Here is a 25214-nt window from a genome sequence, read left to right on the forward strand (position 1 = left end):
TATTTTATCTGCCACGCTTGCTTCTGACGTAATGCCGGAAGTAACGGATGCCGGAAAGAAACCAGCCTACTAGGCATACAGCGACATCTACAGGAGCAGTAATCGTTGTGATAACAGGAATTTCAGGGAAATATAAGGCCGTTTGAAATCCCGTAAATGTATCGACATGAACAGCGGGAAAATTGAAGTAAGCAAATATCACGTTATTTAGCTGTATCACTATTTTTGCAAAAGCCTAGAATTAATATTGCATCAGTATGGTGTGGATCAGTAAAACTATATAGGTGTGATTAAATCAGATACATTTAGATAATCCACTAATGTCAGAGCACTGAGCCTTTACTGGTGTGGAAAAAACACATTTCAACAGTCACTTTTCTTTCCACGTCGCTGCTTTGTCAACCTGATTAAGCTTACTGAAACACAAATCTCCTGTTGCTTGAACCCTGAGTGCAAAGGCTTTACTGTTTCCTTCTGATGGCTGAACAGGAAACTAATTTTAAATTTCCAGAACATTTCTCTCAGGGGAGGAGTTTATAGAGCTGTCACACTGCAAAAGAAAACAAGACTTCAACAATGGATACATGTATGTGATGTATTCCCTTTTGGGTAACTTCTGTACATTCGCTCTGCCGATGGGAAGGGGGAGCTGTGAGTTCAATTCTGGTGCAAAGCATGGATCAAACTCTGCATGCTTCAGTGATTCAGTAATGTGAGAGCAGTGAGAGGTTCTATGGTGAGGAAAACACAAATGGATGCCATTTGCAAAAGAGAAAAAGCTTAAATTGCCATCAGCATTTGTCCTTCACTCGCTAAGGGTAAATAGAATACTTTGAGGTATTAAATTACGGAAAACTTTAGACTCGATGTAGATGGGCAAAATGATAAATCTTGGGTGTATTGCACTTGCTGATGCGCTAAATCCAAATGAAACAACTTTCCATTACACAAAAGTGTACGTCCAAGGCTAAACACAAATCACCAAATGCAATTAGTGAGTTTTTTTTTTCTTAGCGGGACTGAAGAATTTCTTTTTAACGGTCGACCAAATGTTTCTGTGAGAGGACATTCTTTTTATACTTATAAATGTGTTTATTCTATACTTAAATAAAGTATAGAATAAACACACAGAGAAGTCCACTGATTAATAGTGTAAGCTCACACAGCAAACACCAGCTGTTCAATGTGACTTTTTTTCTGTAAAACACCCACTTGGACACATAACTGTTTTTTAAACCCACAAAGCAACGTTCCCTCCAATCTTTGTCCCTTTTCTGTCTCTCCTCTTTGTACTCTTCCACTTCTTATAAGTCTAACATCTCTGTGGCTTCCAATGAAGAACATGTTACTTATTATCACCTACGTCCATCTCCCTCTTTTCTCACACAATCCAACCCAAACCTCCTGACCTACACCATCTGATCTCCCTCTTCTTCTCTCCCTCTACATGTCCGCCTTCCTTCCTCCTTCAGTATTTCCCATTCCTTCTGCTAAACAGAAACCAGGCAACATCATAACCCCTTCTACCTCTTGAAACGCTGCAGCTACCTTCCGATGTTCCCTGTTGAGTAATTGCCTTGATTTAATGGCTTTTTCAATTATGTCTACTTGGCTACCGCTCACGCCTTGTAATCTCCATCATTTTCCATCCATTACACTCTCACATTCCCTTGGCACCAATCAATCGTTGTCTTTTAAACACCTTGAAGCAGCTGAGCGCCTTTTTTTCCTGAATAACAGTGACAACCTCCTGACCTCACTCATAGCAAGCTCATCAATGGCTATAATGGCCAGAACAAAAACAAAAAAGAGCAAGAGAAACAAAGGCGACAAAGTTTTTTCGTGTACAGGTTTGACACATTCTGAGCACATTCATGTACATGGAAGACTTCCTACCTGCTCTTTGACGGAGGCGAGGATGGAGGAGGTTGTCTCCGTCTCAGATCGGTCTCCATTGGAGGCTGGCATCACAGGGGGGACCATGGCCCCCTTCTCCTGCTCCGCAGGTTGATCTGGCACCGGCATTGCTAATATTAACACACACAAATACACACATTAGGATGAAGCATGACTAGGCTGCCTGCACGTCAAGTTCAAAAAAGGGTTAGAGAAGATGGCTATAGGTGAAAAATGGGTCATATCAATGTCGATGTTTAAAGTAATAATCTTGAAGATCTCAGTTTTGTTCTCTTTGGTGGCACCTATTGCGATACACGGGAATTGTGGGAGCACACATCCCAGATATCCAGACAGTGTTGCATGTGTGACGTCCACGTTGGCTCCGGTTGTAACTCTGGATTTTCCTCGCTGGCGGTCGCTTTCCTTTTTAGACTGTTTGCCTTCATCTGAGCATTGAATTTGTTTCTTTTTCTTTGGATTTTCACTTATGTATGAAGTTGTATCTGTAGTCATCAATCTTTTCTTTGTTTGTTCAGCCATAGAAGACTAGTGTTTACTCGCATCACTTGCAGAGACCAGAAAAACAGCCGCATAGCTCCGCCTACCCTCTCTGGCAGACCAACCACTGCTGGCTGATGGAGAACGCGTCACTAACTAGTCGCACTTGTGATTTTTTTCCGCTAAAGTTGCACCCATTGGGCCATAGGCTCAATCACCATTGTGTTACCTCATTCGGCAATAGATAGTGACATAACAGACCTTTATTTAAATAAAAATCTTCGAGATTATTACTTTAAGCCTACAGTCAGCTCATGGTCAGCTTAAAAAATATACTTTGTTCATCGAGATTATTACTTCTATGAGTATTGCAAATAAACATTAATAAGAGGAAAGAATTCATAGATGAAATCCTTGTCAGTATAATATTTATGTTGTTAATCATTCTTCAGCATCAAAGTAGTTGTTTGTTATTCTGTGGACACATTGCAAAGACAAACTGCTTATTGCACATTTGGCTTAATCAAATACAGCCAAAAAAATCAAGGAATCTGTCAGGGTTTAGGGTTTTAAACAAATGGTTGAGGACCCAGATGCAGACTGAAATAATGGATTTAATTAAATAAAAGGCAAAAATGCACAAACAAGGTCCAACTCCAACAAAAGACAAAAAAAGGAAAATCAAAAGACAGAGCAAAAAACTTACAACAAAACCAGGAACAGGTAATCCAAGGGACACGAGGGGTTGGAGGAAGCACGAAGAATATCCATCGTGGACATAGACAAAAACTCCAGAGAAGGACGACACAGGATGGACGACATAGACTCACGTACGATGGATGACAATGAACAGGCAACGAGACAAGGGAGCACAAAGACTAAATAAACTTAGGAGGTGAGGCTAATCAGACACAGGTGAGACAATCAAGGGAGCAGGTGAAAACAATAAGGGCAGGGCACATAATCCAACAGGCGGGAAAACACACAAAAGCAGGAAGTAAAACCAGACAAAAGATACATAGGGCAAGAACTACAAAATAAAACAGGAAACACTAAAAACCAAACTCAGGACTGTGATAGTAGAACTCATGCAGAAAATCTCTAGACAATGAAACACAAATGAATTCCATAACTAAACAAGACTAAATCAAGACAAGAACACAATATATTAAATACAAAATTAAACAATAAGAACTCATGACAGAATCAAGTTGTAGCTCAGTAACAATCACTGATTGCTTAGCAACATTAGAATTTCAAAAGCATCATGGGAGCTGTAGTTAAAACTTTAGAGCACGGTAATCTACAAAATGCAGAATATTAATAACATGAGTTAAAATAATCATGAATGTTAACTTTTCCCATGTTGTGCAGTCAATTTTTATGAGGGACCCTCAACAGTCTGCAGTTGTCTCCGTTTTGTCAGAGGGGACGCAGTCAGGATCAGAATTGAAAAGCCCCGCATTACACTCTCAAGAAAGTTATTTTTTTATTTCTAAATTATCGTATTTCTCCAGATAAAACATGCTGGAATAATCTGATAAAGTAGTAAGTAGCGACGTCGTATTATACAAGAAGATCTTGTGGGAACTTAAGTTTGACTGAAAATAGAGTGAGCAGCAAATGACAGATCATATGAGACATACTATCAAAAGGAATCAATCAATGAAACAAGTCAGTCAGCCAGTTAGTGTACCCAACAACCCTGCTTGTAGTGTGGTTACAGTGGCTGCTGGTAGAATGTGCCAGAGCCAGAGCGAGGACTCTATAAATATAAACAGCAATTAGTCTGCAACACACACACACACACACAGAGTCACACTTCTCACCTGTGTCAAAGCCACTTTGTCATATCACAAATAGGGGTCCTTGTAGACTTGTTAAAATGTGACGCCCCACTTATAACGACTTTAATTACTTTATTCAGGACACATGATAGTGATGCACGTCTCTAACTGACAATTAATAATTTTAATTGAGATTAGACTCTCTTGTAATTATTAACATGAGAAAACAAAACAAAAAGCATAACTTTGGCCCTTTGACCCTGTTCAGAGACAACCTCACCATCAGTGATAAATTAACATCAGCAGTCATGCGTGGACAGATCGGACTTTTCTCTTTGCTCCAATTGATTATGTGTTCTGGACACATTAGGAGTGACAATGGATGCATCCTTTATACTTCTATATTGAGCCATCTATAAAAATCTAAATCACTTAGAGTTTCACATCTCTTTTGTACATTAATTGGAATTGTTTTAACATCAATTGAAGCATTTTTGTCTCTTTCCTGTCTGAGCTAAGATCAGAGGGAAATAGAGAGATAAAAAGTCAGAGAAATCAGGAAATTGGTCTTCGAGTCTTAGCGAGAGGAACCCGTGGGGACAGGATTTTGTCAATACAGCAGCCTCGACTTCTGTAAAAGACTAAATAATGAACTGATTGAGTGTGGGATTTGATCATGGAGCCTCTTACTTTACAATTTGCCGCCAGTCCCAGCCCTTCAGTTTTAATATTTGATGTGGAGATCCAAATCTGCCCTAGCTTTGGTTATACCCACACATTCTGTATGCACCGCCAAGTCACTTCTTCACAGCCCCGGTCCATGTTTAGTCATACATTTTAAATGTTTGTAGTTTAAAGCATGCATTTTAGGAGCCAATTTTCATCATATTAATGACATCTGATGACACAGACAGAGTGTAAGTGAGCTATAGGCGTCATGCAAGTCAGCTAGCAAAGTCAGTGAGGAAATCAAACATCCAGTCTAACAGTCAGTCAGCTAAGCAGCAGACAGACAGCAGGCAAGACAGGGTGGTGTCGGTAAATAAAAGATGCTAGCGAGATGGCCCGCAGATGGTTATTTTCGCTCTCACTGACAAACACCACTACTATGTCTGGCATGTCCCCTCCTGAGTGGAGATGAGTCACAAGAGTTTGGCTCCTGAGCGACCAGAACCCCAGCAAAGACCATATTACACCAGCTGGCAGACTGCCACATTTCTCTTCAATGACACAGTCAAACATGTAAGTCAGTGGGCAGTTGAACTAGAGCCCTGAACCGCAACAACAGAATGAACATACATAAAGTTACGCTTCATCAATAATTTATTCTTTGGCAATAGTTTAGTGCTGTTTTTGTCCCATGAACCATCAAGTCATGTCTTTAGCAGTTTTGAACATAATGTATTTCCAAACAGGCACGACAGACCGGCAGGCAGGATTTGGATTTGTAGTCAACCACACAAGCAATTTACACACTTAGTTTGGTTTGGTATTAGTTTATTTTTGCATTTAATCTTACATTGTTTAAATTTAGTGCGCACATTTTTACACTGTAAGATTAAAGACACATTTCTGTCATACTATCATACATTTTTTCTTTGTCCTTGAGTTACCTGACTGTTGGAGCATGACATTTCCTGGTTTGAGCAAAAGGCGTGGCCCAGGGTTGTGATCTCTCTAATGCTGGAGCCAGCTCATTGGAAGATACCAAATGCTTTGATGTCATGGGGGGATTTGGGTTTAGTTAGTTTAGCTTTGTATTAAGTTTCACTTCGTGTCCATTTTGTTTACTCCTTGGGTTTGAGTTGGTTTGGCCAAACCCCTATATATGTTCCCTTGTTGTGTCATTATGTCAGGTGTCTATTTCAGAAAGGTGGTTCAACCAACCCTTAGTCTAACCCTGGACTGGGCTTGAGCTAAAAGTCACTGGCTTTTTGGTTTCAGAACAGCTGATCTCAGTTAGCTCAATCAACTCTGAGTAGGTTCAGTCAGAGTTAAGTGCGCACAGGCTGACTATAAAAAGCCAACATTAATGGAGCCCCGATACCACGATTCACCATGGCAACTGCAGCTGCAAAAGAGAGAGAAGCGGCGTGGGACGAAAGCGGTCATCTGACAACGATTTAGCTTCTTACTTATCTGTATAAACCGACATCTGCAGCAAGTTCAGCTAACAATCCGTTCGAGATCAGAATTTCAACTTCAGACAAATTCCTTTGACGCTGTGTCACGAAAGCTGTTCAGCGTTAGAATTTCCCGTCTTCATTGAATGCATCAGAAATGATCGATCCTACCTCCGTTCAACAAACAAGCATTTAAAATGTAGTATTCTCCTCTGGGGGATTTAATGAACCAAGAAATTATGGTATATTGTCCTGACATATCAGAAGGGGCGACATTCGCTTCACTTGAACACACGCTCACTACTTTAGTTGCAAACTGGACTGTAAACAAAGCAGCATGCGGAAAAGGACGTCTCGACTGGAGAGGCTATATCGTTTCAGACGATAGCCGATGGGTTCCGCGATTGCTCCTGTTTTGACAAGTCACAATGTCTGTATCCTATGGTATCACTTTGTTTTCATAAGGAAAATGTACAAACCCACACTGAACAGATGTAGTGGAAAATTGATTCGGCTAATTATTGTTTGCATTTGCTGACACTAGAAAAAAGAGCTTCAAGGCATTGTCTCATCAGATAACCCCTATCCAGCTGCTTTCTGACACAATATTCAGTAAACTGACAAATACTTGCAGGTAACACAATTACATTTAGTAAGCAAATCAAGGTTGGAGTGATTTGGATGAGAGCATCCTTGTCACCAAAGACTGAATCACTTAAAGAAAATAAAATTCAATCTAAACCCAGCACCAACACAATTTCTGAGCCTTTGCATACAACAATACACATCACTTTATACCATTTATTGTCCGAGGAAGTAGGTGATCATGCACAGAGGTGATCATGCATTGTGGAGCATGCCCTTTGTGATTAGTGTCCAGACCTGCAAAGCTCGCTATATACTGGCTGCTTCAGAGTTAACCCAACAAATCACTGTCACAATACTCCACCACCCCAATGTTCTTTTGAGGCTTTTGTCAGCAGGCACCGTTGAGCGGCCATTGACTAGTCCTGCAGGGTACAATGTAATAGAAACGGCAGCTTTAAATGGGATTTTGTAGCTCTGGGGACACATTTAATAGCAACACATTCGAGCTGATTTGAGTTTTGTGTGGCTTCCGGTTGAACTGAGGCAGAATGGTAGCCAAACATTTAATTCAGCTCAGGCCTAGACAACACATGGAAAGCCCAGAAAAGGCCTCCTGTTTTTGACAGCATGGTAGAAGAACCAACGTGCAGCAGAGTTCATTGGAGAATAAAGTGTAAACAAAAGAAAACTAACAGGAAAACTGCACATCACACTTTGAAGTTTTACTGCTTCTAATTTCATCTGACGTTTACAATCTGAAAAGGTGGAAACCAAACAAGTGGTTATGGTTTTACTTTCTCTGCAGGCACATGTCTACTCAAGCTTAACAAGTACACAACCCAAAGGAGCCAAGGATAATTAAATATACACTATGCTCACATTCATGCCCACACCTCTGATTCCTTCACTCAAATATGGATCAGGGCTGATTCCTGCATGTTTTAATTGTTCTACATAGGCCTAACCACGCTCTTCCAGTCTACTGTGTTTGTCCCCCTCAGTCTGCGTTGCTGTCCTTAATGACAGCCACGCTCTTCAGTGCAAGCAATATGCTCTATGCAAGTAATAATTAGAGGTGATTGACAGCCAGGCTGGTAAAATACATAGATTCACTAAGCTTAACTGGTAAATAAACTTCTATCTCTGCTTTCTTAAACAAACACTGTTCAAAACATTCAGCTTGCAGCTTCTCAGCTCCTCTCCCTTAGCCCGTGCCTCCTTTTAAAATTACAGTCTGCTGCATGTCGCATGAGCTGCCGCTAATTCACATTAATTTGTCAGTTACTGACTTGATGGCAGGCCGAAACAGACTCTTGGCTGTTGTGGAGTTTGTGTGCTTTCTGGCATCGGGTGTCCAGATTCAGACAAAAAATGTTTATGAGGCAAAAGAAGCATAACTCTAACACTGTAGTACAGCCATGATTGGACTGAGTGTTTTTGTCTTTACATACAGTCTGTAGCCTTATTCGCACGGGACAAGTATGACCTGGGGACCGTGTGATTTAGAAATTACCCCCTCACGTCTGTGTTTCGTGTGGCGCATTCGCACGGGATAAGCAAAGTCTGTATTTTACTACAATTTACAGACATCATCCCTCCCGGATATGATTGAAAATGTCAAGGCTTTGCGTAACATCTGCTTAAAGCCTTAAGCCTACTGAAAGATAGAAAACGTGCGTGTTGCCATGAATATTATGTCATCATCTTTCGAGATTTTGTGTTGGATTTGAGTTTGCTCTTTCTGCGAATGGGTCCCCGTGCTGTTAAGCGAGATGAGCCTCCTGAATTTGCACCCAAAATGCTGTCAAAACTTTTGTTTATAATTTCCACCACAGCCTCTGTAATTCTGGATGGGGTGAAAGGCGCGGAGATGACAAAAACAGTGCTTAAAAAAAAATATTCGACACAAAATTACAGAGATGCCGATTCGCACCGGACTAATATTATCAGATGACCTCTGCAATTGCCAAAATATGGTAGGCAATTTGGAATTTTTACTTTACAAATTACAGACATGGCTGATCCTCACAGGATTGAGATCACAGACAACCTCTGCACTTATTACATATTACTACAGCTCCCCAGTTATACTAGTCCTGTGCAAATAGGGCTTTAGTATATTTTAGTGCCAAAAACTCCTGATGTGTCTTCAGCAGATTGCACCAATTTAATTTCAGGTAACAGTTACACTTTTAAGCACACAACAATAATACAAGTGTATGAGCTTAATAGTTAGGAATATGTAACCTCAATGGGTAGGGATAAAAGATTGTAAAAAATAATCTTGGCAAAATATAGAGGGATATAGCTGTTATTTAAATAAATGAGATTCAATATTTGAGGATCAGTTGGGATAGTACTCATAATTGGCACATGCGCTAAAAGAACTCTGATCACAATCAGGCCAAGAAATTTAATCAAGACATCATGTTCTGACTGAGCAGTACATGACGAGTATGCCATGTGCTACAACGAAGATTATGGATTAGGATCCTAAAAAATTTGCTGATATGTTTGTAAATGACAATTCAGTTAACAGATTTGAAAAAACAATTTTATATCATTTAATATTGGTAAAGGGTTCTGGAGTTAAACACAGCATCAAAAAGTAGGGCAAGTAGAGTATAGGTGACATGTCTGTTGTTTAAACCTTTAAATCTAAGATAAGTATGGTTGTTCATTAATATTTAATGTGTTCACAATGTGTTCTACTTTCAACGCTGTCTGCTTACAAGTGAAAAAAGAACTTCTGCTCCACACACCGGCAAAACACATGCACGCACGCACAATCACAGAGGCTACTCAGACCTGAGTCAGAGGGTTCGGTAGAATGGGCTCCTCTGACCCATGTTCTCACCCTGACCCGACAGTCGTCCACACCTGCCCCAGCTGGCTGAATACACCTAACATGAACATGTGCGTGCTCACAGAAACACAGACATACACATTCAGTACATGCGCACACTTCAAGGTTCAATGAGGTGTCCCTTCCATTTACCCCATGAACCGTCTGCTGTCTGACTCCATGCCTTGTTGGCTCTGCTGCACTGCCCTGCTCTCCCCTCTAACCTTATCTTTTCTTTTTATCCTCTTTTCCTTCTTTTTGGTCCTGTAGCTTTCTGATTTTGGAGTCTAATGGGTTAATATGTCTGGACAAGAGCTGCTGCAATTAGCAATACTAATAATTAATGTGGATTTACTATTTAAGGGAACATTCCTGTCAATTTCTCCGATGCTACTGCCGCTGTTGGTCAGAAATACATTGAGGTGGTTGTTGGGTTGCACAGAGCGCCATATAATATCTATTTGGGATGTTGCAATGAATTGAAATTGAAGCAAATAGTATTAATAGTATTAATCAAATGTTAAAATAATATTTACATGGGTTATTTCAGATTCATTTTTCTTGTCCAGTCTTGCAGCGGATGTGGCAACCCAAGCTTCTATTATTCTATTATAATCAATAATAGTGGCTACACCGGGTAAGAGAGGAGCAGTGTATATGTGCCACTGACATCGGCTCTACAAATGTGAATACAGGCCATTTCTCTATTTATATTTGGACGTTATATTTTGGGCCCAATTCTTTTAAAAAATGGGTAATGTAGTGTCTGTATATTTTTATTGAAATTTGAACAGGAAATTTCTTTACCCTATATTTTTTCCTGGGAGGTTATATTGAGACAGTATTTATTGTTTCCCGTCACCTGAGTCAGCGAATAATAGCTGGCAAGAGAGATAAGAAACAGCAGACAGCATGACAGGGAAATGAAAAATGTAAATAGAAGAGAGAAGATTTTACTGTCTTGTTTTGCCTGTGACTCAGACAACCATACACTGTGTGTGCAAATATAGTCTGGATAATTTGATAAAAATCTACAAATTATTTTAATTTATTATAATTAATTTATTACAAGGAAAAAAATGAAAGAACTCTAAACGGGATGTCAATTTACGATTGACAGCTGTAGTATCTGTGCATCAACATAAATGGGTATGGGTATGTTTCAAAGGGTTTTCTAATTTTGAAAAGCATATAAGGGACTACTTGTCTACTACTAGATGTTATGAACAATTTACAATGAATGCTACTATATAGGACCGTAAGAATGTCTTCCTATTATCTCTTTTTCTAGCATACCCAGGCCACATCCCCAGAGTGTGCTCAGGAAGTCATTGTCCTCAGCATAAGAGTGGGTGGCTCCTCTACGGATCACCATCAAATGTATGCTTTTCCATTCAAATTACTGACACTGTTGAAACATTTATAAGGCTCTGAAATGCAATCTAAAAAGGAAACAATTGTATGATGGCTAGTCATAAAGAATTTCGACATCAAATGAGGAAAAGCATAGGTATAAGTAAAGCCAATTGGATGTACTGTAGCTGGTTTCAGGGCCGTGTTATTGTGCACACAGGCCCACTGTCACACTGTCTTGGCTTCCTGGGACACTTGAATAAACCAGAGCCCTCGTTAATGTTATCAGGAACACCTGGGGTTTTTCCTGCTTTCTGTTGTGGAAAAGTCTTACCTTCTCCAGTCCAAGGGGATATCTTGAGTGGCAGCAAGAGATACACAGGCTACACAGCACTGTGAATCAATTAAGAGTGTGAAAGGAGTTAGTGTGTTACTCAAGCCAGTCCTCCTGTGTTAATTGTATAAAAACATTTAATTTAACCATTCTGTCAATATGTCTTTCCCTACATTCACGCCTGCTGTTTAAAGTAAGTTCAATTAATTCAACACATGACCAATCAATTACATGACATTATACAACAGCGTGGAAAAATTCAAAACCTCACCTTCTGTGAGCCACTTTGCTTACAAATAATTATAAGGCCAATTAAACACACTCATACTATGACACTAATTCAACACTAGCTTCCTAAAAACACCCTTTAACATTCACGGAATTTACAGTGCCACACCTGTGCGCACTCAGCGCCAATTAACATATCATGGTGGCAGCGACTGAAAATATTAAACTGCAGTCAGCCCAATATCCCTTTAACTTTGTTCATATTTCTGGTTAATCATATATATTATAACCACTGGTATATTGCCATGATAAAAACTTTACGAAAGCCTAGTTACACTTACAAGAGTCACAATACTTCTACTCAATTCTTGCAAGAGTCACAATGTCCGTTTACTGGTTCTAGAAAACTATCTTTGCAGCTTTTAAGACACTCAGAAGGTTGGTTAAAACGGGCTACAAACTGTTCCACATGAATAACAATCACATACAACAGTCATACAACATTTGCATCCATGCTAAAGTACAACTACAGTCTTTAAATATAAATTTGCAGTACCTGTGGCGTGGAGCAATGAAGACTGCGTTGCTGTCTTGCTAATTAAGCTAGCGCAAGTTAATTGCTAACCTGCAGGAGGGGCTTAGAGCTGCTATCCAATTAATCCACAGAAGGGCGTCATCTACTGACGACACTAAGAAATACAACTATCGGTAAAAAGGCAGTATATGGAGAATGCTTTTCTTACTTCAACAAAGACTAAAACTACAATAAAGGAGGTAACTTCAACTATCATTTGGTTTTATTGCATCATTAAAATTGGCTATTGGGAAAAAAAAACATATCTTGTCTCACAGTGTAGCCACAGGGACGGTTTGACAATGAAATACCCAGCACAGTCTTGACTGTGAGCTTAAAGTATCACACTACCATCCCTTTTCCACTGGGACTTAAAGTATAATGCTGCCATTGGACACACTTAAACTTAATAAAGTAATGTGAAAGTAATCACCTGTGTTCATTAGTCCTTTCTCTGGAACAACCTGCTCTGTGTATAAGCTACTTCAAGTTGAAATTCTGTATATTGATAGACATATTTTATGTTTTTAACAAAGTATTGTTGGCTGAAAACCTGACCCCTTTTTGTATTCAGGTGTGATACTTATGTCTGTTGCAGAGGCAGGGTTATTGATAGCAGAAATAGGGGTTTTATGTTTGAGGATAAGCCGCAAAGTCGTTCTTTTTTCTAATAATGCAACCTGCCCTCGAGGCTGTATTAAACGTTGAGGCAGGAGGACCTGTCACCTTTCTGTCTTTTCCAATGGATTACTCCTGAGAGGCTGTCACCAAAATCTGATGTTTACCACTGATGTTGCAGATAGCAGATTTTTTTTGCTATAAATCTAAACTCTGCTGCACTGGATATATGAGGTATGCCTTTCAGCAAGTCATTGTGTTGAAAATGTCTGGAAGCTAGCACTGAACTGCAGCTGAGGCATGAAGAAAGAGTTTGAGCAACACATGTTTATTTAACATTCATTCCTTAATTAAGTTTGTCCATAAATGCAAAAACACCCAATTTTAGCAATCACTTCGTTAAACAGGGAGAAAAAATTGTGGATAATGAAAAGTGTTTTAGTCTGCATTTGTTGCAGACAAATTGATCTTTCAAATACAAAATAAAATAAAGTAAGTATTCACTATCATACATAAACAATTAGTAATATGTTTAATTACTTTGATGACACATACAGTACATATAAGCACATGCACGCACACATGTAATATTCCACTGGGTTTATTCAAGCATAAATACCGCTGTGAACTATGATTTATTCAAGTGATTCATGCCAATCAGTTCCTTTAATAAGAATTTCAAACACAATTTAAAAGCTATTGAAACCGTATAGATCTATATAAAATGGTTACTTATATTTCATTTCAATTCATTTGAGAGACCTATAAATTAGACTTGATAGAAACATCTGATTTTCTGAATTTTGAATACATTTCAAATCATTAGCTGTGTGCAGTTCATCAGCATCCTCAGGAGCTCAGAAAATAATTATCCCGAACATAAGGCTAATAATGCTAATGTCATCAGAATGAGGCAAAGCTTGGAAAATGAAGAAAAAATAATTATAATTTCCACACCCAATTTCCCCAGCCAATCACTCCTGATTTCCAAAGACTGCTCTGCTTTCAGAAATGATTCCCTGAGTCTGCCACATATGAATGTCTTGGATGATTGATAGTTTCAATTTACCTCCATCTAATGTCTAATATTAAACTCTGAATAATGCATAATTCAGTGAGCACTGCTGAGAGATTGCGAGTGTGTATGATACGTGCATGTGGACAACGCCCACGCACAAACACGCACAACGCATCACAACTCACAATGAATGTCTGTCTGGACAAGCACCAAAATATTTCTAAAGATCCAGACAGATGTTCAAACAAAAAATACATTCTCTTGTGCAGAATTTAAATGAACTAAAATAATACTAACATTAAATCAACCATAAAAAACAGATACAGTGAGTGGGATGAAACATCTTTAAACATTCTTTTAATGCCGGTAAACCTTTTGAGTTTGTATCTAATACACCTTTTACAGCAATTACAATATAAGAAACCTCGTGTGAGCAGGGGTGGCATGAAGTATGTGTCCACACACATGAAAATGAATATCATTTAATTAACCCTTCCTTTCAAGCTTAACTCTTTAAAGGATAACTTCTGGATTTTTCAACCTAGAGCCTATTTTCCCTTTCTTTTAAGGACTCAAAAAGAAGAGGTATGGCCAGAGTAACAATTTAAAGTACTAAAGGAAATGTGCCACATTGAAATGAAAAGAAAGCTACTAGCAGCCTGTTGCAACACAACCCAAATAGTTGATTTTAACACGAGTCCCGCCTCTGACGAGGCAAATAGACAATCATAGTTTGGATTTTGGTGTGGCACTTGGGGTGGCCAATTAGATTTCAAAGATGGACCAGGCCACCCCTGGATCCGCCCCTGGGTGAAGCTCATACAGACTGCTATGGTGTGTTTCTTGGCCTGCTTAAACACGCGTCACTAACTGGGCGCTGCAGAAGTCTACAGAAGTCGACACCCAGTCTGTAATACTGCAAATGCAAAGGCTTTCATCATTGGACCGTAGGCTCAATCTCTGTTGTGTTACCTCATTCGGTCGATAGATAGCAACTTAACAGACATTTAAATGAAAATCTTCGAGATTATCACTTTAAAATGTATCCATTTATCTCTATTTTCATGCCACTTTTGAACTAAAAAACACAAGTTTGTCTGACTTGACTTTTTGACTTGAAATAAGATGAATTGAACTCATCAAGAAACATGATCAGCATATTAGCAGACGTCCCATGTTGACAGTCTTAGAAATAAAACTCTGATCTTAGTATCAAAGTCAGCCCCCACCATTTACGTTCTGTCTTACTATAAATCATACATATACATACTGTATAAATGCATGTGTGCAAACTAACTGACGCTTATGAAGACTTACAGCTAATGAATGTGCTAAACAGAATTATAGTATAAACGTCCATATGTCTTTACGCACCAATGCATAGTAGTGTATATATTGCTTTAGAGAAATGAAACAGCTCAGATAACCCCAGGAGAGGTATTACCAGAGCACAGAGTGAGACTGGAGGTGGGTGCGGTTCATGGCTCCAGCAGCCTCAGTGATTCAGGAGGCTGGTCACAGACAGCCGTGATCTGATGCTTTAGGCCTGTTTTGCACGCTTTCAAAAGAGCGAGTGTAAGCAGTCAACAGAGACAGCAACATTGATTATTTCAATCAATACCTCCAGCTATTGCTATTGTAGCATTTGGATGATATACTCTGCTGTATTACTCTAGGTACACCAATAACTTAGAAGTCCTCTATAGCCCAAATTAACATTCAATGAATTCCTCTTTATGGAAAGAAAGCAAATATATTTAGCATTTTTTTGTTGTGCTTGTGTCCTGGAGCACTAAAAATGCAGCGCATACAGATACACACACACACATATGCGCTGACACATACACATATATACACGCAGCTCTGTCAGGCAGCAGGGAAGTAGTGAGATGGTTGACCTAGATTGGGTGCTGGGTTTGAAGACATGCAGGAGCAACCATCTGCATACAAAGTCAGAAATCTTTATTCCCACAGTCAGGGAAGAGAAGTAGAAAATATTTCAACTTTTTTTTCCTGCAACAGAATATCGTGAACTCCCCCCACGCCATAGCCTATTTCTTTCTTTACTTTGGCGTTAGGAAAGCAGGAAGAAGAAGAGCGGGAAAGGGAGACGAGAGACAGGAGATGGAAATGTTGCTAGACTGACAGGTGAGTCTACCATGGTGTTAACTGATTCCACACCTACTGTACCTTCTCTATAGGTAGGAGTGCTTTTTCATAGACAAGCTGAACAAATATAATTTGGAGAAATAAAAATATCCGACTTTAAATTAATTTGATGTATTGAATTCAAACATTTGGACGTTGAACGTGCTGTTTCTGCCAAATAGCTGTAAAGCGTGTCATTCTTCATTAATGCAGACGCGTCTTGGGCCAACCACACTGTCACAATGTATCATCTCTTTCAAGCCTCATTGCATTAGGACCAATGGGATCTGAGATATTATATTTGACTTACAAATTCTGACCTTAAATTGTGGCCCCCTTATTATCCATATCCATTGGCAATAACCTTGACTTGAAAATGATTTGAATTCAAACCTCAAAGTCCAAAGTAGCTGCTACTTAACTGAAACAAAACAGGGAGGAAAAAACGGGGATAAGACTTTTGGTGATTACAAATGCAACCTTGTGCCTTGTGTCTGGAAACAATGACGCTTTATAAGAAGGTTTCATCACCTTGACTGGCAGACTAACAGATATACTTTGACTAATTAACACGTCTGAATTAATTCCTTAGCCTCCAAAGACGGAGCTGTCAGCAGGAAGGCAGCGCTTCACAGATTCCACTGTCACCTCTGAGATCCAAGACGGGGAGACAGACAGCGAGTCACAGCAATCAACCCCTGTACAACAACAAAAAAAGGAGGCTATGCAATGAGGAGAAAATAGCAGTGTGTGCGAGCAGGAAAAGGCCATGTGATCAGGCGGATAAGAAGTAAAAAACAGGGCTGGAGATTAGACAAGTGGGCAGAGGATGAAAGGTTAGCAACTAGCGGAGAGGAGGGTGGGAGAGAAAGTGGGAAGATATCAGGCATTTCCTCTCCCGGGACTCGATTCTTGCTTTTGTTTCACACCTCCCTCTGACTCCCTTCACACCTGTCAGAACAATGTGCACCTGATAATCTTATAATCAGCATTCTGCCAACTACACACACGCACACGGGAAACAAACAAACACGTCTGTCCTTGTCAGTCTGAAGCTAACGAAAGTAATTTCTCAACCGAGTGGAAAACCTTCAAGTGCTGTGAGAATTGTTTGTGCGTTTGCTTTACATATAGCATATTAAAATGTGTCAATCTTTAAACATACCGCACATTTACAGGTGTACTTTTAACCTCACACAGTTTCTCGCCCATTCCCGCATCACACTTGAGTGACTGAATGATCTGTATGACACGGTTCAATGATGGTGTCCAGTGCTGCTGGATTAGCTCCGAGTGCTGCCATCAGCCAGGATCATTTGTCTCAATGTCAGTCACTATGTTGCTCTTTTTCTACCACACTTTTTTGTTTATTTCTTGACTCCTTCTCTAAAAAATAAACACATTAACTCATACATAAAATCCAAGGCTCCCCCACACATTTAGCATACTCCCTCATAGCTTTAGAGGACTATAAATAATATCATATACCCCCACTAGAGCTCTGACTTACATATTTAAGGCTTGCTGTGTTTGCTCGTGTTGAGAATTCCCACAGTTCTATATATTATGTAAGCATTATGACAGTATACAGGAACTGCAGAATTTGCAATGACATATTGCATGCGCTAGAACCCATTTCATATGTTAAGAATATCATATGCATTCCCTCAACCACGCAAACGCATGCACGTAATGAAGTGCTACATCTCAAAACCCATTTGTATGATGTCAAGAAAGACGGGGAGTAAAGGCTGCCTGAGGGAAGGCTACTCATGGCTCCCACTGTTTCTTTACAATTACTGAAAGCTTCCTTTAAGTCTCAGAAGCGTTCTCCTCGACTTACAATCCTGTGTAACGCAAAGCAATATGCATTGCAGTGCCTGCAAACCTTCCAATATAAGCTATATCTGCCTTTAATGGATTGTCTTACAGTAAGGCCACATTTTCAAGGACTGTGGCAGCTTATCATTCTTCTCCACAATTATATCTTGTTTATTCCTCTGTAGCTCAAAGCATATCTCACATTGTATCCTTCCTTGCCTTTGAATCTTGTTAGCAAGATGTCAGCAAGCCATGGAGAACACAGCCAGAATGACCCTGTTGCAATTCCTCGACAATATGCTAATTATACCGCGGCAGGTGTGACACTGAACAGCTTCTTAAGAACATATCTTTTTCTTCCTTCTCATTTCAAGGGCAACAATCACTTTTATGGGGGTTTTTTATGGCAGAGATATATGAGCAACAATTACTTTTAAGTAATTTCATAGTGCTTTTGTCTTTTCCGTTGAAAGATTTATTTTTACGCTTCAGATCCAGCCCAATCCAGATGGCCCTGTTGGGAGATATTAAGCATCATTACCCCCTTGCCCAAAAGCACAGCCAAATGCGTCTTGTTCAGGCTCGGGCCATGTTGAGCTGTTCAAAAAACCTTCATTTATGTAATTGAAAGAGAGAGTCTGGCTTCACTGCTGTAGGCAGCTAGTTCCAAAAAGAACCTTGGTAATTTTGCTATTTGGAAAATTGACTGACATTAGTAATGAGGCTTTGGCTGGCTCTTTGAGACCCTGTAGTAGAAATCCGGCTCGTGATAGCCCATGCTTGACATAAAAGCTCCAAATATAACAGCAGACAGCAGCTATTTGCAATGAAGGGACACCCGGGAGCTGTCCATGGTGCTGAAAACACTACTTCCCCGGTTTTTCTCTCCCTGTGGTCATGAAACAGAGATATGTTAGAGTTAAAAGGCTCTTCAGACTTTGATATAGTGGATAAAAAGAGTAAAAGTAAGCACTATACACAGCTGAAGGTCATTCATGATCATACATCCTATTTGTTATGTCTATCAACTCAGAAAACTGAGGGGAGGGAATCTGCCCTCAGTCAATTCTGTTTTCTCTATTTTGCCCTTCTGATACAGCCAAGTTAAAAGCTTCGGGGTGTGAGCACTGCTAATAAAAATATGATTTTACATTGACATAAACCTTTACACTAAAATATACTGTATGATCAAGCTATCCCTCAGAAGTGCTTGGAATCCAAGGGAAAATTGCAGCATGCGTCACTCTTAAGTCGTTGCTGACCGAAGTCTGCACAATTATAATATAAGCCACTGATTTTCGTCGAGCACTAAGCTGTTAATGCTTGAGGTGAAATGCATTCCCAGCACCTCTGACAGGTGGAGGGAAAGGCGTGACTGGACTGAAAGAAGTGCTACAAGCAGCGCCAACATATTTCGCATTAAACACTTATTTTAGACACAGAGAAAAAGAGGAAGAAAGTGTGTAACAGATCACAAGACATTACAGACAGAAAGCAATGAGGCTGTAGGGGCTTCAGATGATAACCTTGACCGTGATAGACATCACGAGCTGTCTTGTAGTGAAGATATGATTGACATTCAAAGGGGATGGGGGCCAGCATTTACCTGGGTGTTATCTCTGAGACAGCAGGCCTGAGTCTGTGTGTGATCTAATGAAAGCGGCCATTCCTCTGTGACAGGACAAAAAGGCTGAATGAGATACAGCACAGAAGAAAAATGGATGGTCATTTCATATCTGCTGTTATATTACTTTTATATACTGGAGTAAACATGAGAATGAAACACGTCAAGCTAGCACAGGGCTTCAGCATTTCTGCCTCATTAGATTGTTTCCACTCATTTTTTTTCTTTGCATTTGGCTCTCTTATCTACTGTATGATGTCACTCCCCTACCCCCACTAAATAAGTAGGGCAAGTACTCGGAGAGTGAGAGATGATAATTGGCAGGTCAGGATTCTAAATAAGCCGGACAGACACAGAAAAAAGGAAAGAAAGTATAAAAAGAAGCTGAGAGAAAGTAAAAGAGCGAGAGAAGAGAGAAGACTTCACACATGCCTGCTTGGCTGCAGTGTGATAATCATGTGAGCCTCTGTGAGTTTCAAACACAATCTGCTGGCACATACACCAACACAAACACACAGAGTGTATTTAAATTAGTTACGTAACTTGCTGTTCTACAAACCAAAATAGACATGTACAGTAACAAGACGCTGCCTCACTAGTTTGAGGGAAAATCTTGGGGGCAGAATAAATTCATAACATTGTCCCTGCAAAATGCTAATTTTACTCGCCCTTGAACGCACCTTGGTGATATTTACAAGTGACCAGCTGCACATAAAGCAGCTACCATGCAAAGATTTGAAACTGGAATCCAATATTATAAAGTGAACCAACCCACAAGTTGGTTACATTTCAATTTCACTTCTTCCCAAGGCAGCAGCACCTACTGATTAATTTCAAGATGAAAACAACCAATTGATCGTTTTTATTTAATTTTTCCACAACCGCTTCGCCTGTGACTCAGAAGATGCACATATTGCTACTCCTCTTCATCTCCAGCAGCAGCCTCCCATTTATAATGTAGCTTACCACATTATAAAGTTTTATTATATCGGTCCAAAGCAGAGGCTCGCGTTGGGTGTAGAGCTCACCGCAGTATGAAACCTATAAAGCCAGCGTGTAAAGAGCTGTGCTGTGGAATGACAGCTCGAATACCCAGAAGAGGTGGATAAGAGGGGGCTGGGAGCTGTAGGGGAACACGGCTATATCATCACACATCCACACATCCTTTCCCTCACATCCCTGACATTTAATACATATATTACATATATAATTTACATGAGGTGACAGCACTTACAAGCCATCATACATGCACACATGAAAGCCATTCTGCATATATATGTAAGCGCTATGAATCCACCTGTAGGTAAAGATAAGAGACGTAATCAATCATTTGCTCCTCACATATCAGGAGCTTCGACTTAGCTTTACACTACATTTCCTTAATAATCTTACAGACTGTCAAAAGGCTTAACCCTGTTACCTCCATTTACACTGGAAACAAAAAGAAGTTAAATGCATAAAAGTGTATTAGGGACATTAATAGACAGTAGTAGTAACACATTCACACACTGATGGCAAAGGCCTAAGTGGCAATCTCCAATCAGGATCTATGCACTTTCATACCCGGGGGCTACGCCTTCAGGAGCTATTAGGGGTGTGTCTCGCCCAAGGCAGGGATCGAACCCCCAACCTTCCGAAACGACTCTACCACTGAGCCGCATCCGGCCCTAATGCATGCGTGGGTTCTCTCCGGGTACTCCGCCGTCCTCTCACAGTCCAAATACATGTTAGTCAGGTTCATTGGTGACTCAAAAAATTGCCCGTAGGTGCGAATGTGAGCTTGAATGGGTGTACCCCACCTCTCGCCCAATGACAGCTGAGATTGGCTCCAGCCCTCCTGTGACCCTGAATGGGATAACCAGTATAGATAATGGATGAATGGATTCTATTTGATGGAATCTTCAATTAAGGCCATTTAACCTAACAAAGATCAAAACCAGACCTTGAATAGCTGAGCTATAAAACCTTTGTTCTGGGTCCTTTACCCTGTTGGTTGTGCGTCCCACACAACAGTTTTTGCATGTTTTTTGCTAGTAGACCAGAAATGACAAAGAGTCCCTGAACCACAAGTCAATGGAGAGCCATGAATTGTTTTCCCCTCTGGTTTGGGCGGGACTTAATTCCATTCTGTCTCTATTTTCCCTATCACAACCACCTGTAGGTGTGTTATATTACATTTGCATTCCCCCTCTGGCTGTGTTGGTATTAGCACTTTAAATGTAGACATCATTAATGAAATAAGTGCTACTATAGGCATCCAAGTCAACACGTGAATAGAAAGAATAACAGTGTTAGACATGTTGTGTAGGGGATATAATTAGATACAAAGTACACTGCTACCACCTGACATATGATGCATGCATGTGAACAGTTGACGACCATGTGCACGCATGGAGGTGAAGCCACACACAGAAGGCTCGGATGTTATTTTCATGCTCTTCCAGCTGCTCGGAGCAGCATGTCTTCCTGCTGGTACTGTTTGATCCCACTGAGATGCCGTACATCTGTCAGAGGAAGGGAGATCCCACTGGGACCGTGCAGCTTCGGTGCTATCAGCATGACATCATCCTCTCTGCTCGGCTCTCCCTCTCTATCTCCCTTTCTTTCTCCCTCGCTGTCACAATCTCTATTGTACATTCGCTGGTCTTCATCTCTCCTTTTCCTTCCCTTTTCCCCTCTCTTTGTTTCTTTCATGCGCTGTAGTTGTGCATTTTCTTCAGAGACAATCATCTTCTGTGTGGAGACAGTTCTGCTACAGATGCAGTATGTGAATGTCCTTTGCTGTTTTGAAATGGAAATCAATGGGCATCAAAGTTCTAATTTGTGTCATAGCTTTATAGCACCTTTTTGTTTGCTGCTCCACCCGTCATGCTGCATCTGTCTCGTAATTATACGTAATACAACAACTGCATTCTATATATTGACAGGTGAATGTGTATGTGTATGCAGCATTCAAATGTGTGGGGCAGGTGTGTTTGTGTGAAAGAATTGTTGCTGTGCTGGCATTTCTGTTCTAATGTTGTTGTCCTATTCTACTCCTTATCAGCCACTGAACACATTCCCCCAGACAAATGCATGAGCAGTTCAGCCGTGCATGTGTGTGTGTGTGTGTGAGTTTTAGCCATAAATGTGACTGTTTGTTTGGCACTGCCTGAATAAGTGTGTAACATTATGAGCAATATGTGTGTGAGAGACAGGGACGGAGAGAGCGAAAGAGAGAGAGAGAGATAAAGGCAGTCAGTGCTCGCTCTCTCCGGGTCCAAAGCCCTCGGGTGTCACAGAAGAGTTCCACTGTGTTAATCTCTGTGTAATAACTGAATCACAGAGAAAACAATAGAGCTCTCTGTCCCTTTTCTCAAGCCAAAAGGCCTCGGGGCAGCTGGTTAGTCTGCCTAACCGTGCGAGTGCAGAATGTGTGTATGTGTATGCGTGGAAATTGAAAGCCAAACGCGGGGCGCTCTGTCTGATCTGAATAAAGCGAGCGAGGTTTCAGTGAGAATCCTGATTCATGCTTTCTAAACAATTTCCCAAAGAGGCACAAACGCAGACATGACGGAACATCCAATTCATTATAGATCCAATGCATTGTCTGGGAAGTAACCAGGAACAGAGAGATGATCAGAGCGTTTTGTTTGCGTAGTGGCTTTCGGAGACGCTGTGTCTAGTCCAATCGCGGCTACTCCTTTGCCACTCATTAAAACGCATTCAGGATAATCTTTCTCTTTCTTTCCTTCTTTTCCTCAGAGGTGCGATCAGCCTCTTAGTGTCTGCTATTGCTGCAGGAGACATATGGGACCTCTGTGAGTTGTTAACCTCCTGGCTTGACTGTGCCCTCTACCAGTGTATGTGGGTGTGTGTGTGTGTGTGCGCAAGTGATAGATGGGCAGAGATAAACAGAATGATACATAAAAGATATAGTGTACAGCTTTGTCCCCTGACTAAAGGAGAGCACTAAACAACCAAGCTTATTTAAGGGTTGCTTTAAGTCTAATACATTGCCTCTTTAAGTGCTTTGTTAGAAGCATCAGGAGTCTAACAGAAAGACCAACAAAACATGCCGCCCCCATGTGATGACCTCGATACAGCGCAGAAAATAAGCACAGTCTGGTCGCATTCGATGAACAATGGTTTCCAAAGAAACAGACCACAAGTCCAGCTTGGAACACGGAGCGTTCAAGTTAAACACGCTGGGAGACTAAAATAATAATTAACAATGCAACACCAAGGCATGAAGCACTGAATAACATGTTCTTTATAGTTATTGCAAATTATCCTAATGCTGCCTGAATGTGGGGTTCCATAGAAAAAGCATAATAGTCTTACAATTTATAGTCAAAGTAAATCAAAAAGAAAAGAAAAAACGTATTAAGAAACTAATAGGAAAATCTATATATGTAGAGGAAAAAATAATAGACTGCAGCTGCTGCTTATTTGTCCGGCTTAATATCTGCAATTGTACAAAAAGACAATAACGTCACTCCACTGCTCATATCCCTCCACTGGCTCCCAGTTGCAGCTCGCATCAAACTCAAAACCCTGTTGCTCGCTTACAAAACGGCAACCAAAACGCCCTCATCCAGGTCCACACCCCCTCCTGCCCACTATGCTCTGCCAGTGAAAGGCAGCCTGGTACTCCCATCACAACAGGGAACCTAAGTTGCTTACTTCTCCTCTGTCGTCCCCAGGTGGTTGAATGACTTACAAAACTCCATTCGGTCCGCAGAGTCCTTTTCCACCTTTAAGAAACAGCTAAAGACCCAGCTCTTTCATGAAAACCTCCAAACTTAATGATATTGATGCTAGTAATGATATTGACCTTGTTGATGTTGATGATGATGATATAAAAAAGGGAAAAGAAAACCCTCTTTTTAAGCTGTATGCACTGCCTGTCGGCACCTGTGTCTGATCGCACTTACTGACGTCGTTCCCTCCTGTCTTGAGCGTTGCTTGTGTTGTATTAACTCTCAGATGTACGTCACTTTGGACAAAAGCATCTGCTAAATAAAATTGTAACAGTGAATATGGATCACCCTCTTATACATGAACTAAATGATTGGACTGAGTGACAACTGGAAAGATAACATCAGGAAGCTGTTTGAGTAATGGGATCCCTCTTAGGAGATCGAGAATGCCATATTGCATTTCAGACACTTTGTTGCTGTTTTTGTTCCTTCTTTTTAACATGAAAAAAACTGCAGCTGCAAAACATCTTTTACATAGAGAAGAAGAGGGACAAAGGAAGAAGACAAAGAAGAAGAATAGGGGTATTTAACACAGTGCATCACACCCACAGGCACACAGCTACAGAAAAACATCTTGTAGTTGTAAAGGCATCAAGAATAATTCATAGTAAAATCAACACCATGATGAATCTCACACTTACGCTAATTCAAGTTTAATCAAAGCATGTTTGCACCAATGCATACTCCATGTTAATATCTGCAGAGATCAATATTGTAGTATTTAGCTTGGTCTGGATCGATTATGCATATGACTGGCTTGAGGTTATGTTTGTGTAGTGAAAAGACATGTGATTGAAGGCATTTGCTCCATTTACATCAAAGGCAAACTGATTATTTTTTGTCTAACTTGTTGTCCCATTTTGTCCACAGAATGGAAACAATGATATATTATGCATATAGCAACATGTAACAACTATAAATGCACTTCAGAGTTGATTTCATCAAATTAACCCTGCACAGAACTGGTACCCTGCCATGTAATGACAGTATTGATTTGGCTTTGAGCTCAGGTTT

At 40.3% G+C, this 25214-nt stretch overlaps 1 protein-coding gene across 1 annotated transcript in view; it reads right to left on the minus strand.

Annotated features, from left to right (window-relative positions):
- ctnnd2a (catenin (cadherin-associated protein), delta 2a) overlaps positions 1-25214 on the minus strand; it is a 287463-nt gene that overhangs the window by 244379 nt on the left and 17870 nt on the right. Inside the window, exon 2 of the mRNA XM_069666943.1 lies at positions 1897-2027. Coding sequence (XP_069523044.1) covers positions 1897-2025 — 129 coding nt within the window. The 5' untranslated portion in view covers positions 2026-2027. The remainder of the gene's footprint in view (positions 1-1896; positions 2028-25214) is intronic.

The sequence above is a fragment of the Semicossyphus pulcher genome, unplaced genomic scaffold (genome assembly GCF_022749685.1).
Source record: "Semicossyphus pulcher isolate SPU_LCO1_2020_fin unplaced genomic scaffold, fSemPul1.0.p SCAF_18, whole genome shotgun sequence".
In the NCBI taxonomy this organism is placed as follows: Eukaryota; Metazoa; Chordata; class Actinopteri; order Labriformes; family Labridae; genus Semicossyphus; species Semicossyphus pulcher.